Here is a 16,613-nt window from a genome sequence, read left to right as displayed (position 1 = left end):
TGAAAGTAAGATGATTGATTGCTGTAAATTATATTATTAATTTTATTGTTTTGCAGTAGCAATGCGTCTTGCTATTGCTGAACATAATTAATAACAACCTATAAACCAATTAAAGGCAATTCTTTGTATGAATTAACGAGTTTGTAACAAGTCGGTTTTAGACAAAAAATAAAAGCCCAATGTTAATTTTTATTTTATTTTTATGGGCTAATACGTAATAATGAACATTTACATGTAAATACATGAGGTTACAGGCAGATGGCTAAATTAGGCTGAAATAATTTGTTGGTTACCAGATTTGTAATTTCGAAATAACATTGTGTTAGTCAGATTAACTTTGACATATTCTCCATAGTTTTTTCAAAGGATTCCGTAATATAATTTCCATATTTTAAAAATAATTTTTAAAATATTCTGACCTCATGTATATTAACTTTAGAAATAGCAACTGACAAGCTTCCGTAGATATTCAAACATGAAATGGACGAGAGCGTTTGAGTGAAACGCATTTTTAAATATTTGTTTTGTTAAAATCCATACAATTTTTATGACGTATAACCATTAATAAGAAAAAAGGATTTATTCGAATTAATATTATAATGAAGCACATCTATACTGTAACAGGCATCAGTAAAACAGGTTCTTCGTCTAAAGGTCCTTACGATGACGCTGGTGTTCTGGCGACAAAAAGCAGAGAAGCACCCCTGATGCAAAAAGAACTAATTATCTATAAATAGACTAAGTATGTCCATATAAAGACAAAGTAAATCTAAAGCGTTCTTAGTTACTATATAGAAATACCCTACTTATTTTTAAAACATCAAAACAGTATTTAAAAAAAACTATCTGCCTTTAAAAACAACAGTTACGTTTTACGGCAGGGGTGCGTTTTTCAGCACAACACCGGTTGTCGGCAGTTGGAATGACGGTAGTGGAAGGTTAATCAGCTGATTCTGAACGCTCAAATGAAACCTGAATAAAACTGTTTCATCTGTCAGGAGGTGTTTGACTCGGCCTGAGAGCTTTTACATTTAGTTTGGAATGTGTTGACATGCTGAATTCAGGTAAGTTCAGGTTGATACGCTTATGAATTGCGGGTGTATTGTGGTATTTATGCTAAGTCAGAGTAGTACCTGACGGTTATCGGCCTGTTTCGTTGCTTTGTTGTTATTATGGTGTGATTACTTTATTTATCGGGTTGGAATATGGACTTCTGCAGGTTTTATAATAATCATTACCGCTTCGGGGTTACATTTTGTTAATAATCTGCTATAGCTCGTAACCGTTTATAGGCATTTGTTAAATTTAAAGAAGCAACTAGCATTAGCACGCTAGCTGCCAGTTTCTACAGAACAGAAACAAAACAGCAATTACTGCTTTCTCATTCAGTGTATTAAATGAAGCAGAAAACACTGTTCATTTATTTGGTATTTATCGTACCAAATAAATAATTTTCATTTCTATAGTTAAAATATATAAATAATTATTAAATGTTCACATTAGAATACTTAAAAAAGGAAATGAAAAAAAAATCTTACAAATGATAGCTACCTGTCTGCTAAAGGTATATTTTAAAGCTGTAACAGTAAAAACGTACTTGGTGAAAAGCTTACTTGAGTAATTGAACATAACATTTGATCATCAGATTTAATATTTGAAGTAATGAAACAAACCCAAATTACTGCTTAGCTTTGGGTTTCTTTTGTTCTTTAAAAAACATATCTATCAAGTGGATCATTGTAGCTGGGACAATAAAGAAATGTATTAAAAAATTCTGTCATCAGACAGACAAAGAAATACCGGTATTTTAAAGACTACAACAAAAAGAAATGGAGTATCTCTAATTTTTACCAATCTACTCCACTTATCTCGATCTCTCAGAGATTAGGGATTTTCTAATATAAATCAAAGCGAAGCGATCTGTTCTGGAACCTGTTGCCCGGTTATATTTCAGATCTCACTAAGTTACAGACTTGTGACTTCATGGACAGGTGTTGTGTGTTTGATTTAAAGAAGGCTCTAGTTTGGTTGTTTGAGACTTGAACGATCTACTGATTCACAGGAACAGTGTGCTGCTCACTGGTCTGCCTCCTTGGTTATTTCTGAGAATGTGTTCATTAAAAAAAGAAGTCTAATGACTAATTTATCAGGCCGCCAGATAAACTGGCAAAGTTCTGTGAGCTTTTACGATATTAGAAATGTGTAAAATGTGTTTCTTTCTTCCAATAGTTCTGTTATGAGGGAACAAAACTACTTTTAATGTCTACAAAAATAACAAAAGAATGACAGCTTACTCAGTATTTCCAAATATTACCACTTTCTACCAACTAATCACTTTCTTCTGCCCTCTGCAGCTCGACATCATGGACAAGATTCTGGAGGGCCTGATCAGCTCCGATCACTCTGTCCCGGTGAAGAGGGCCATAGTGAAGAAGGTGGTTGAAGCAGCAGAGAACGACGTGACGCAGGAGCAGTGTCGAGCCCTATTCACACTCACCACCCGCCTCATCTTGCTCGGTGACGATGCTTTCCAGAAGCAGATTGGCCTGCAAGTTCTGGAGGCCTACGCTCGCTACCACCGGCCCGAGTTTGAGCTCTTCTTCTGCAAAGACTTTGTGCTCTGTTTACTCCAGCAGGGCTACGGGCAGCTGGAACACAGAGATGCTGCAATAATCGATTACATCCACTGCTGCCTGCGGCTGCTCATCAGCTGCCCCTCCGTCCTGGAGACCTTCAGTGTCATCCAAGTGGAGGTTTTGAGGATGGTGTGCGAACGGCCTGAGCCAGCTCTCTGCGCCCGACTCAGCACTTTGCTGTCAGACTTTATGCAGTGCATCCCGAGGGAAAAGTCAGGTGTCTTGTTCTGCCAGCAGCTAGTGAGGACCATCAGCTGCTTTCAGTGCTTTGCCAGCGAAGAGCGGGAACTGAGAGAGTATGTAGGCCAGGTGACAAAGGTCAGCACTCTTCTACAGAACATCTGGAAGGCAGAGCCAGCCACACTGTTGCCTTCACTGCAAGAAGTCTTTGCTATTATCTCCTCCACAGGTAAAGCTATATATTTAGTCTGCTGGAATTGTTAGACTGTTTTTGTTTGTTAAAATTGACAAAGGAACTAATATTTTAAATTAAATACACTGCAAAAATACAACATTTTACCAAGTATTTTTTATCTAGCTTCTAGTGCAGATATATTGGTTCACATGAAAAAAGTCAAAAGTCAAAACTAACTTAAAATAACTTTTCAGCAAGACATATAAGTTTGTTTTAAGTCAATAATTCTTTTGATATAGATAGATGGCAGATGTTTTTCACTTTTAGCAAGACAACTTTCATGTTTTCAGTGGGGGAAAAATCTGGAACTAGTACTTTTTGTATCTATATTCAAGAATTATTGAGATATTTTTGTCTTAATTCAAGTCTACTAAAATATTTGCACTAGAAGCTAGACAAAGATTCTTGGTAAGATTTTGTGTTTTTGCAGTGTATAACTTTAAATGCTCTAAAATCTTGAGTTAATACCAACTGAAACTGCAGACATATTCACAAATTGGTATTATTCATAAAATAAAACAGGAAATAACACGTCTGAGATTTTTGTAGACCAGAAACACATGTTGAATTGTGCTGCCACAGCTGTTTTTTGTACAGTTTGGCTTTTTATCGTGTCTGAAGATTTTAATTTGTTTTAAATGTTTCTATCTAGATGTTAAGAAGTATCTAAATAGAAACATCTCACAAGCTACAAGGAAAATATTAAAATATTTTATACAGAAAAGTGACTCGATGTTGTTGTTCTTTCAGACCCATCCTTTGACCCATCTATTGCCCTGGCTAGTCTGGTCCAGCACATCCCTGTCCAGATGATCAATGTGCTCATCAAGAGTCTCACCACAGACCAGAACGTCAGAGATGCAAGCATGACCAAAGCTCTCAGCCGGTAGCTTAATGTCTTTGTATTCTACACTTGTAAGCTATAGGATGAACGCATGTTCTAATTTCAGTGTGTAATATGCAGTTTATGCTTGTTAACACTTGTTTGTTGTGTGTTTTAAAGAATGATCGACTGGTTGTCTTGGCCGCTGGCCCAACATGTGGATACCTGGGTCATCGCACTACTGAAAGGACTGGCTGCTGTTCAGAAGTTTACCATTCTTATAGATGTCACTCTGCTGAAAATTGAACTGGTTTGTAAAACTTCCCTGGTTTATGGTTCATTGTAGAGGAGGTTGGATTTAAATATTATGTTACAAATGTGTGAAATAGATTAATTAATTACTGTAGTTCATATTTATTGCTGGTTAATATCATTGATTTCATATTTTATACCTTTTATGACAAATGTGTTAAAGAAATTGACTTTGATTTGACCTAAATTTAATTTATAAATATTTGCTTTCTGTTTATTTTGACCTGCAGGTATTCAGCCGTCTGTGGTACCCTATTGTACGGCAGGGGGCGCTATCCGTGCTTTCCCACATGCTGTTGAGCTTCCAGCACTCTCCTGAGGCCTTCCATTTGGTAAGAGGTCCTCTGTCTCCTCACAGCTCATTTCCTCCTTATGTGACCAGATTGTTTGTTCTCTCATTTTCCTTCTGTTCTTGCTTAAATTACTGCGAGGCCACACAGACCCTCCTCAGTAATGATCTGCAAAGCATTTTAAATGCCAAGCAGTGGCCCGTGAACCAATTTAATTAAAACCTAAAAAACGTGAAATGATCAGCTGAACTCTCTGTGGAGGTCCTGATGTTCATCTCTTTCCTGGTTGACCATGCTGCTCGTTTGATGGGAAAATTTTATCTTTATCATCCAGAATTTATTGTTTTTATTTCCTAATTTCCTGTTTTTTTCCTTTCAGGTTGTTCCACACGTGCGCTCTCTAGTTCAGACTCTAAACACAGACGGTCTCCCCACCAGTCAAACTTTCCTGCTCCAATTCACTGAACTTATACACTGCATGATGTACCAGTACTCTGGCTTCCCTGACCTCTACGACCACATATTGGAAGCCATAAAGGTGAAGAACTGATGTTTATGTTGGTATTTTCTGAGTTCATTCAAATCAAAAAGACTGCTCTGTAAATAAGGCCAGCCTTCAGACACATCTGCATTAATTATTCCGTATTCTTTCCAGGATTTCCCAAAACCTTCAGAAGAGAAGATCAAGTTGGTGTTGAATCAAAGTGCCTGGACATCCCAGTCCAATTCGTTTGCTTCTGGTTTATTGAGGCCGGCTGGGAAGTCTGAGACAGGAAGGACAGGTCTGATCAACCTGGGGAACACCTGCTACATGAACAGCATCATCCAGACCCTTTTTATGGCAACAGAGTGAGGCACTCAGTCATACCAACACACATGTCAAAGCTGAGAATGTGAAGAATTGAACCTGAGTTTTTGCTCTCAGTTTCAGGAGGCACGTTTTGTCTTTACATCTAAATGGCTCCAACACAGTAATGAAGAGACTCCAGCTCCTTTTTGCCTTCCTGGCACACACACAGGTCTGTTATGTCTTGACTAATGAAATATGTGTGAAGTTAGTGGATGTCAACATGAGTTGTGGATGTGTGCTTTCGCCTACAGAGGGCAGCGTACGCTCCCAGGAACTTCTTGGAAGTGTCTCGTCCTCCCTGGTTCAACGTGGGCTCACAGCAGGACTGTTCAGAGTATCTCAGATTCCTTCTAGAAAGGTACAGTGAGTCTGCAGCGTTCCTCCTTATGCTCAGCTGTTCCTGTAGTTTTATTTTTGCTTAAAGCCAATTAAAATAGCAATGATGCGACGCTTATTGTGGAAACATGCGTTGTTTTCATACACCTTGAACTTGTCCTGCATTACAACCACAAACTTCCCCTTGTTTATGTGATTTCATTCAATTCAAAAATGCTTTATTTTTCCAAAAGGGAAAGTAAATGTTGTAACTCATATAATCCAAATATCTTAAAAGATTTGTTGATGATGGCGATGCTGCAGGCAGGAAGAATCTCCAGTAGCACGTATTCTTGATAGTACCATTTTGTAGCACAATGGGACCTTTTGATCAGTTACTCAGTACTTGAGTTTTACAAAATACTTTTTTACTCTTACTTGAGTAAAAATATGTTGAAATACAGCTACTCATTTGTCTATAATCTTTGGCTACTCTACCCACCTCTGCTAATGCCAAGTGTACTTGTATTTTTAAGGTTGCACGAAGAGGAGAAAACGCTTCACGTTCTGCAATCAGCCAAGCCAACAGTAGCCTCCCTGGTTGATCCGATTAGCAGAGACCCAACAAGTCCAACAACTTCTGAAGACTGCAAGGATTCCCATTTGGTTGAAGCAGAGAACCGATGTGCAAATGATGGAAGGACCTTGATAGAGCGAATGTTTGGTGGAAAGCTGATTACAGGCATTCGGTGCATGCAGTGTAACGGCATCTCCGAGAAAGAAGAGCCTTTTACAGACTTGTCTTTGGCCTTTTGTCCGTCTTCTTCCTCTCAGGGCAGTCCCAAAGCAGAGAGACCTAAAGAAGAAGGCAAGGTGCTCTGTCAGGGATCTGTCAATGGTGGCAGCGAAGCTCCTGAATCAAGCAATCTAGCTACTAATGTTCAGTATGAGCCAGTGACGAACGAACCCCCTCTGTCTGTGCCTGACCTGGTGAACTATTTTCTGGCTCCTGAAATCCTGGACGAAGACAACGCTTACTTTTGCGAGAAGTGTGTTTCCCTCCAACGAGCTGAGAGGACCATGAAGGTGGTTTCCGCGCCTGAATACCTCATCCTCACGTTGCTCCGATTCTCTTACGATGCCAAAAGCCACATCCGCAAGAAGATCCTAGATAACGTCATCATCCCGCCAGCTCTGAGACTTCCTGTCCATGCCTCTGCGACGCCAGTGCAGTGGTCCTCCGCCTCCTCGTCTCCTTTGCAAGTTGATTCTCCGGAAAGCAGCGAGAACCTGGCTAAGAAACTCAAACCATCACAAGGAGAGGAGGAGGAAGAGAGGAAGTTAAGGTTAGATGAAGCTGAGAAGATGACAAGAGGAAGAGAGACTTCAGTCCAATCAGTGCCCTATATGCTCAGCTCTGTTGTGGTGCATTCTGGGGTTTCCTCGGAGAGCGGCCACTACTACTCCTACGGACGAAACATCAACGGAGCGGATGGGACGCAGCACCCAGCTGGTTTCTCTTCTGTCAAACAGGATTTAGCGAGTGACCAGGCCGCTTGTAGCCTCTGCAAATCAGAACAAGGCGACTCATTACCCAACGTGGGCCTGGAGGCGAGGGACTGGCTCCTGTTCAATGACAGCAGAGTGACATACACTTCCCTACAGTCAGTACAAAACATCACCAATCGCTTCCCCAAAGACACAGCCTATGTGCTCATGTACAGGAAACAGGAGCTGCCAGGGTTGAATGGAAACGAGGGACAAATGGCAAATGGAATGAGACTGAGTGCCGAGCCTCCCCTGCAGAAAGAGCTGCTGGATGCTATCATCAAAGACAATAAGCTGTATTTGCAGGTAATTCTCACAGATTTGCATTACTGTGCAGTGCATTTGCAAAGTTGCAACTAGGGCTGTTAGGATTCATCAAATGATTGAAATTTTGAAATTTCTCAGGGCAGATTATCTACCTCAAGGTTTTGTCAAAGCTGCAGTATGTAACTTTTATAAAATAAGTTTTGTACATATTTGTAAGTATGGAATGAGAGATAATCTGTGGAAAAAAATTAAAACCTGGCCCTGGACCCTCCTCCAGAGCCAGGAGGGTCTTATCATTGTTAATCAGACCCATTTGTGCACCATTGCTCTCTGCTACGATACAGCTTCTCCCTGTCATGAATGATGAGACCTAGTTAGCATGACCAACGATGGCGGCGGATAAACGGTTTTTCTGTAACTGTAAGTTGTTTCTCCTCCATCAGCACATTTAGCAACATGTTCATGAGGTTGATTGACAGCACTGGCTCTGAGAGGTTGTTTTTCTTCAAATGGCAGTAGCAGCACAGGGAGGAAGTGGAGGAGCTTGACCTTTTCAGATTATTTATGTCATTTTATGATGCCACTACATGGTGATAGTTTTTACAAATATATAAAAAATCAATATAAAACATATATAAAAACATTTATAAAAGTTATGTACTGCAGCTATAAATTATGTTTTGTTATTCCGCGCACTGCATTCCAATATTTGTGTTGCGCATCACTCTCACTTCTGGCAATAAGTTGTTGACGAATCCTAAGTGCTAATAGCAGCTATGGAAGGAGAAGGCGAGGGTCAGAAAGAAGCGCCGCTAAGGGAGACACAAAATGTCGGATCACTTTAAACTAAATGGAAACGAACACACAGCTCAGTACGTTTACTGCAAAATGGAATTGGTGTTTCACAAAGCAGAGCCTCGATGCTCCACCCTCCAATATCTCAGCAGGAAACATCCATTACATGCATTGAGCTCACTTGTGCCTGCTGACTGTTGACATTTACGTTCCCTAAGAATAAAACAAACTTATCTTAACTTATCTGTGATTGTTAGTAGAATCTGGCATGTGATACTTGTGCAAGGAAATGCATGTGGCTACTTGCTGATCAAAACTACTTGCTGATGTAGAGAGAAACTTGTTTTATAGAAGTTTTTTCATACTTCAAACTTGAGACTAAAAGTGAAGTGTAAAATACAAGGCATTTGTTACTAATTCCTCGGTTTAAGTTAGTTTTTTAATTTTTAAAGATTAATTTGAAATGTTTTATTTCTCATCTGTTTTTGCACTTTCTAAAACAGTTTTTTCATACATAAAACTTGAGACTAAAAATGACTTGAAACATTTGGCATTTTCCATAGTAAGTTTTCTTATTAAAAGAAACTGTTTTTTACTAGCAGTTCTCTTTCATATATTTCTTTTACTAGCTCTTACAGAACAGGACAATTTTTTATTCAATAGCTCGATTAATCGTCAGAATACTATCAATAATCATTTGCAACAGCCCCAGTTGCAAACACACATTTTGACCTATTTTATAGAAATTTTGTAGAGTTGGGCAACATGACTGAAAAACCTATCACCACATAATTGATAATGATCAGATACCAATAATTGTCAATTAGTTTTGTTGTTTTAAGTATCTGAAATGCTGCCAAACCTGTGACGTGACCTGTTTTATCCACAGTTTCCTTTCGAGTTGTTGGACTCATTTTCTCCCTTCACTGCACGCCATTGTTTTTTTTTTAAGCGGTTATGAGGCACGGTGGCGATACCTGAAACTGCTCCTATGCAAGTTACTCAACAAGTTATTGCTAGGTAACAACAGAGTGAGTGAGTCAGTTGATGTCAGCAACCCCTGAGAGGTTAGCATGGCTAGCAGCTAAAGCCTTTCCTACAACTACATCTCCCAGAACGCTGTGCAGTTCTGGATCGGAGTTTAGTGAAATTACTGAACATTCTATCTGACATATTTTCTATTGGTACTGATCACATGTATATCGCGATATATAATGGTGTTGATTTATTGCCCAACCCTGGGATTTTGTTTTGTTGATCAAATCAAAGCATAAAGGATACGGGAAGTTTTGCACGTTTTCCAGAATTTGCGTGTATTTTATATTTGGTGCTTCCAAATAAACACACCTCCTTTGCTGCCACTACATATTTAAATTTTTTTATGTTTGCCTCCATCATCTTTGCACATGTACACACTTACGTTTTTGCTCATGCTCTTTCTTAAGTGGTAGCACATGCTAGAATAAATAGGGAAGATTGAGGGGGAATCTGTGAAAATGTGGTTTGGATTGGAATCCATCCCACACTCATCAGACTTGTATATGTAAAAAGAAACTGAAAACGGGTCATTTATCTTCCACTTTGTAACTTTGCGCTGCTTTATGATGCAAAGTGAGAAAATGTGGGAGAAAAAAAGCTTGCAGAGTTTGATTACATTTGCAAGAAAGTGTAAGTGTGAAGTGAGCTGTAATTATGCTTACCACTGATTTAGAAGTTTGTGGGCATGTATTTGGAACAACTGCTTACTTTTCATTTTCAACACACAATCGATTTAAAACATCATTTCCGCTTCTCTTCGCAAGTAAGATTTTATCATTAAAGTGGAGGATTAATCCAGGTGGAACGTAGCAAACAGCAACTGAGCCACCGACTAGATTGATTTATGTATTCTGGTACTCGAGTGAAATTCAGACTCTTCTACTCAAAGATGTGAGGTGTAATTTCACAACTCACTGAGCTGTGGTGTGTTAAACTGAAACTCTACTGCGTTCGTGTAAATAACTTCGATGCTCCTCTAGAGGGAGCTATCACAACGCGATGTCCTTTGGAACGCCTGCACTGTTTCTTAAAGAGTTTATTTGTCTGTACTTCCAGGGTGCGTTTTAAACTTAATCAAGCTTGGTAAAATATTTGTCTGTCTCCTTGGCGATCAACAGGAGCAGGAGCTCAGCGCTCGGACCCAGGCTCTTCAGGCGTCTTCGTCTTCCTGCTCATTCAGGCCAAACGGTTCAGATGACAACAACCCACCAGGGAGCTGTGGCCCATCTGGAGGAGGAGGAGGAGGAGGAGGAGGAGGCTTCAACACCATTAGCAGACTGGTCTTCTAAAATGAAATAAAATTCAGAGGGAGACCCACATGAACTGGGGTTGACTGTACAGAAAAGAAGAGCTCTGCTATAATTTAAATGTTTTCACACACTGAATATCAGGAAACTGGCTCTGATTATTGGTTTTCTTACACCCAAAGAGATGGATACATTTTTTTTTTTCTTTTTTCATTTTTTAATCATCTAATGATTTATATTTCTTACTTTTAAATCCTGGAGAATACATTTTTAAATGCAGTTAAAACCAGCTCTTTACATATAGTATAAAAAGACAACTTTTTTTTTCATTAAATTATATAGATTTTTTACTAGGTCAGTCAGGATTACTAATTTTTCCTAATTGCTAAATTGCAGAATAATGAATAAAATATATATTTTTTACTTTCTTCAAAGATGTATACCTATTACCAGTAATTGGTAAAAGTGCTTTTTTTGTTAACCATATGATTGGTTCCAACATTCTTGATTTCCTTCCACAAACTTCTCACCATAGTTTGCTGGAATTTTTGCCCATTTCTCCTGTCAGAACTTGTCTGAATCGGTTTGTTAAATTTTGTTCTCACACCCACATTTCCAATTCTATCTGCATATTTTCTTTGTAACTTGGAGATAAATTGGAGATGCAGTCTCCAATTCATTGATTTATTGTCCTTTAGTCACTGTGAAACTAATTAAGCATTTGGAAAACCTGTCTGCATCCAGATTTTTAACTTGGTGTCTATTTTGTAAATTGCACCAGTCCCACCAAACATGATGCTGCCACGTCTACACTCCTTTTACCGACCTTTTTTCCCCTTCAAATCTAGTGATGGTTATTATGGCTAACAGTTTCATCTTAATTTGATCAAAAAAGCGTTTTTTCCAGATTTAAAGTCCTTTCCCCTGAGTGCATGTGTAGGCTTTGATCTGGCTTTTTACGTTATTTTTAGGGTATTGACTTCTTTCTCTCTATTCAGTCCCATGTCTGTACAGGACTCATTTCACCAATTGTAAATTTAAATGTTGAGCTTTCACAAACGTTAAAGGCAAAACAATTTTAGTAGCTGTAAATGTATTACTTTAAAGAAAGCATTAAAAGTGTGATTTTAAAAAAAAATCCTTAATTTTGATAATTTTAGTGGAAATAATATAAACATATCAAAAATAAAAGAAGAACGGTTTAGTCTGATTTGATGTCGGTGAGAAAAAAAGTTGTCTTTTTATACGGTCCATGTATATCCTCCATGAATAATAGACAATATAGCTCAAGTACCTGTATAGTTCAAACTTTAAAGGTTTCCTTGTTTTTAAATGCACATTTTTACTTTGAAATATGTAAATGTTTTGAAATGCCTGATTGGGGGATCAGTGTTTCTAATATTTCCTCACACAAACATGATAATTCATGTTTGTGTTATAAAACTACAACTAAAATAACTGATCTGTAATAAAGTGTTTTTATTATCTACTTCTAAACACAGCTTTGGGACTTTGCTTACTTCTATGATGCATCACAAGCTGCAGACCTTTTCTCAGAATGGAAAGTTTTTCAGAAAATTAGGATTTCTTCAGCTTGTGCCATTTGTTATTTTAAAGGTTTCATGCAATAAAAATGTATATATACGAATGAGTCATGCATTTTTGTATAATTTTAGATTATCTACCTGAAAATAATTTGAAACAATATAATTAAACCAGGCATCCCTCTGCTCCCAGCAAACAGAACGGATATATGATCCCTCCAGGGGATTCTGAGACCTCCAGCTGATGCTTCTTTGCACAGTGGGAAGATTACACTCGTTGTCTTATAGATAAGCAGGTCAAGACCCAGGTTCAGATTCTGTTCAGGTCAAATAACATGTTTTTTTTGGCATGAAATGCTTTATTTTTGTTGTTTTTTATTCCCTCTCAACCAAACCCAAGCTGTCTTAACAGCAGAAAACCCTTCCCTCAGCATGATGCTTCCCTCTACATGCTTTACAACACAGATGGCCAACAACATAAAACTTGGTGTCTGACTTCCTCCACAAACATTGCAGGAAAAGGTGATTACTCAGCTCAATATTTTTTAAAAATTTTATTTTCATTTACTTATTTAATCTCTCTTTTGCCAGTAAAATCCCATTGAGATTTTACAAGAGAATCCTGGTCATGAGTGGCAACATTCACAACAAAAACATTAAAAATTAACACTGTCATAAATAAATAAATTAAAACATTTGCAGACAAATGATTTCTTCTCAAAACCAGTAAGAACAACCATAAAAACATCTGTAACCATAAAAACAACTTCTCATGGCAATTTTGTTTTAGCTAAGTTAATTATTTTTTGTTTGTTTTTCTGTCTTTGGCCCTTTTTTTCTTCAACTCATGTCAAAACGTAATATCTCCCAAGCCTTTCCAGTATGCATGAGTAGAATTACCTTTAAACAATTACTCATTTTTTCCTGTTGCGTCTTCAGCTTTATAGTCTCCTCTTGCTGATCTAAAGAAAATGTTCTAAACTTGATTTACTTTGGCTTTTATTTTAGGATGAGTCAAAAGCATGGATTAGAAATGGTTCTAATCAGCCACTGTACGTGTTAACAAGCTGCTCAGAGAAGAAAAACAGGACTGTGATTTGTGTGATTTGTCAAAACAAGCCGCTGGATTCTCTGCTCTTTTTTTTTTTGTTTCTTTTTTTTTTGCTTTGGCTGCAAAAACTATTTTGCACAAATGGAAGTGGGTAAAGACAAAGCGGGGACTGAAAAAAGGAACTGGGAAATCACAAGAACATAGCCCCCTTGCAATGTAGAAACAGCTTCTACACAAGGCTTTGTTCCCAGAACAAATAAAGAAACAAATATTTGCGTCTCAGCTGAATTTCTACTTCTTTATTTCAGTATTCAGTTTGTGTTTGCAGTCAGTTTTCTTAACATGTTCAGTGTTTTGTGTCACTTTTGTCTTTATTAAACTTGACTTATTTGAATCTCTGCAGACAGTAGTGCTGTTAAGGCCCTCTGGTTTTTCTTTGTGATCATTTTGTATGGCCGGTTTTCTGCTATATAAATCTTTTACATCATTTTTTATAGACATGTTTGATGTTAAAAAGTTGTGTTTATTTTTTTATATTTTATACTAATTTGTTGTTGATGCTACAAAAATACAGCCACGTTGTTGTGTCAAAGACATTTATTTGGCCAGAATGTCTGATGTGTCAAAAAGTGCTTATTATTCAGGCTTACCACAATATTATATTATAACAATATTTAAAGAAGTGCTGTGTCCTTTCAGTGGATGTTCTTGTAACAATAGCATTCCAGTAACATTCCTTGGATACCAGTCAGAGGGGACGGGACCAGGCTTTTGGCAGTGGACTGGATCATTTATAAATAAGTCAAGTCATTTTGCTCACTCGGTTGAAACGGAATAATATTTGGTTACATTTTTAGTCTGTACCCTATCTGTTGCCTTTGCATTTCTTAAGTAGCTATTTAAATAGATCCGCTAAGTCAATTTGTTTATTTGAAATTGCATGTCAGCCACTTTACAAGTGCATTGTGAAAACTGTTGTGCTCAAAACGGTTCACTTCAACAGAGATGTTGCAAAAGTAAAACAATCATTGCATTGTTCTCGCTGGGTCACCGTGCGCTTTTCTCTCCGCATTGTGGATATTGTAGTTTAGACGTGCACGGTTCTGCTGGTACACCTGAGGCTGTGCCAGAGAGGTTGGGCCATTCTTTGTTTCTTTTTAAACTATCCGGATCCTGTTTTGTGTTTTCGCACAAAGCTGACTTGTCTCTGTTACCTCGTGCCCTAATTACCAAATGGAAGTTTTCCCATGATATAAACTCAAGCGGGGGTGGCAGAATACAGGCAGTCACTGAACTACATGTCCCATAGTTTTTAAAGTCTTCAGCTTTCCTTGCACGCTGCCGCCTCTCCGGTTCGTCCTCTGAAGAAATCTCAAAGCGAGGTCAAGTTAAAGTGCTTGACTTTAATGCAACTTCCGATTGGGATTTCCAAAATAATAATAATAACATACCTTAAGAAGTCATGTACAAAATAAAAAAGGTCTCTACTGTTAAATACATCTTAGGAAGTCATTCAGTTTTCTTGTATAATGCTAAAACATAATTACATCAGTGCAGTATATTTAAATGCAGACCAGGAGAAAAAAGACCAGCTCTAAAATTTATATCTATTATAAAACTTCTCTAATGTTTGTAGCATGCAATAATTTTAATATCCTGTTTATGTTGATTATGAATCCGGAAAAGCGGATTTATATATATAAATTTCAGTACCTATTACTATTTTAATATATCTACCTATTACTATTGTTATGGTTATTTTTGCTTTAGCCTTGTTTATGTGTTGAATAGTTTCTTTCTTTTGTTGTATTACTTGCTGCTTAGATGATTCATATTAGCCAACACAGTTCGACAAAGAAGGGAAATATTAACCTAACCCTTTGACGATGTGCTTTTATCTTGAAAGCACGACATTCAAACTTCCGGGCTCTCTTGCTGTAGTGTCAGCTAGCTTAACACAGTCATGTTCTAGTGGAGACTTGAGTTTAGGGAAAAGACACACTTTAGCCCGACTGTCAATCACAATTAAGGAACCATGGGAGTAAACTGCTAGCGAAGCTCGGTGTAAGCTCTGTGTTTACGTCCAAAGGTCGCTTTAAATCGAGCATTATGCAGCGGTACGCTGTGGGACGTTTGCAGCCGACCTCGCCAACTGGGATTTCTCGCTCCACTCTGGAATGGAATTAGCATGGAACGTTATAGTTAAGAAAACAAACAAACAGAAAAACTTCACCAGACTCCTTGTTGTTTTGTCGCCTCAGCGTTTCAAAGTACGCGGATTAGCGTTTATCTTCGTCTAAAAAGCGACACGGAGGAGGACTGCGCCCGCTCCAAGCGTGGGAAACAGTGCGTGGATTTGACTACAACTAGTGGGAATCTGTTGTGTTCATTTCTGAGAAACTACCCTGCTCTCTGTCGGTGAGTCGACTTTTTGGAAAGACGGATTGACCGCGTCTGTGTGACTCCCACAGACAAGAAAAGTGCTTCGTTTTTAACTTTTTTTTTTCCCTCTCCTGTTTTCATCACACCACTGTGTTTCTTCTTTTTTTTCTTCTGTTTACTCCAGGCGGACGGAGACACTCCCCAGATCAGGCGAAGCCAAACGGCCACCGACCGCTGGGAGTCCGGCGCGCAGGGAGCAGAGATGAGTGGGGGAGAGGTGGTGTGTTCAGGCTGGCTGCGAAAGTCTCCTCCTGAAAAAAAGTTGAGACGTTACGTAAGTGCACTTTATATCCTATTTGTGACGTTGCGATAAATCAACCTGTGGGACCGCATCTCGCCTGCTTTTCTCTGGAGACCATGGAGCGAAATGACAGACATGTTTGCAGGCCTCATGTTGTGCACATTCAACAGCCTGATTTCGATTTTTTTTTAAATTGTTTTTGTTCCTTCTTGCGTAAACTGTGTTTGCCTCCCATTCCCGACATCCATGAGTTTACAAAGAATTGAAACTGTGGGGAAACAGCAATATTTTGAAATACACAGTATTGTCAAAGCCAATAAAGCTGCCTAAGAAACCTGCAAATAAATCTATTTTTGATTACATAATCTTGCACATCAATGTAGAATTTATTCAATAATTACTTCTTTCAGAGTGGAAAACTTTCCCACATCAAAAAGAAATAAAAGCATATTCCTTAACATCATAAACATGGCATGGCTCCTCTTCAATACGGGAAAGATAAAAGAACATGTTGTTAACTAAGGCAGGTGTTTGTTGATCTTGGTGACTCCGGAAATTGACACAATAAAACATCAATTCACCTGAACATTCCTGTATTTACAATCCGAGAAATAACTGAAAAGTTTAAAACAGCAAGAATTTCAAACAAGGCTGGATGAGGTTCCAAGTTTTTGCCTCCATATTTGGGTATATTTAAAAAAAAATACTATGATGAAAAAGTTGAATATGTTTTGTAAGGTTGCAGAGGTACATCAACTTAGATTTCCTTAATTTAGGGAAATCAACCACGGTCTGATAC

General features: G+C 38.2%; 2 protein-coding genes across 5 annotated transcripts in view; both read left to right on the top strand.

The window, feature by feature from the left end:
• The first annotated feature begins 817 nt into the window (after positions 1 to 817).
• On the top strand, positions 818 to 12,184 carry usp38 (ubiquitin specific peptidase 38). The gene is made up of 11 exons (XM_032563694.1): positions 818 to 1,064; positions 2,355 to 3,045; positions 3,802 to 3,937; positions 4,055 to 4,184; positions 4,417 to 4,518; positions 4,856 to 5,014; positions 5,132 to 5,325; positions 5,402 to 5,495; positions 5,578 to 5,684; positions 6,178 to 7,495; positions 10,408 to 12,184. The coding sequence occupies exons 2-11, from the start codon at positions 2,364 to 2,366 to the stop codon at positions 10,576 to 10,578; spliced, it is 3,093 nt and encodes a 1,030-aa protein (XP_032419585.1). The 5' UTR covers positions 818 to 1,064; positions 2,355 to 2,363; the 3' UTR covers positions 10,579 to 12,184.
• A 2,879-nt stretch (positions 12,185 to 15,063) lies between these two features.
• gab1 (GRB2-associated binding protein 1) overlaps positions 15,064 to 16,613 on the top strand; it is a 65,715-nt gene continuing 64,165 nt past the window's right edge. For 2 of the 4 annotated variants that reach the window (XM_032562462.1, XM_032562455.1), the window contains exons 1-2: positions 15,064 to 15,549; positions 15,698 to 15,847. In XM_032562462.1, coding sequence (XP_032418353.1) covers positions 15,776 to 15,847 — 72 coding nt within the window. In that variant the 5' untranslated portion in view covers positions 15,064 to 15,549; positions 15,698 to 15,775. The remainder of the gene's footprint in view (positions 15,550 to 15,697; positions 15,848 to 16,613) is intronic. The other 2 variants (XM_032562456.1, XM_032562461.1) reach the window with 1 other exon arrangement.

Source organism: Xiphophorus hellerii, chromosome 5, assembly GCF_003331165.1.
Source record: "Xiphophorus hellerii strain 12219 chromosome 5, Xiphophorus_hellerii-4.1, whole genome shotgun sequence".
Taxonomy (NCBI): Eukaryota; Metazoa; Chordata; class Actinopteri; order Cyprinodontiformes; family Poeciliidae; genus Xiphophorus; species Xiphophorus hellerii.
The sequence above is the reverse complement of the archived record's forward strand: the minus strand, read 5'-3'. Positions and strand labels throughout refer to the sequence as shown.

Bases quoted from the DNA above. Each gene is read 5' to 3' on its own strand.
- usp38 (XM_032563694.1), top strand. From the start codon at position 2,364: ATGGACAAGATTCTGGAGGGCCTGATCAGCTCCGATCACTCTGTCCCG. The intron at 4,185-4,416 runs GTTTGTAAAACT...TTTGACCTGCAG, and splicing joins CTCTGCTGAAAATTGAACTG to GTATTCAGCCGTCTGTGGTA. The intron at 4,519-4,855 runs GTAAGAGGTCCT...TTTTCCTTTCAG, and splicing joins CTCCTGAGGCCTTCCATTTG to GTTGTTCCACACGTGCGCTC.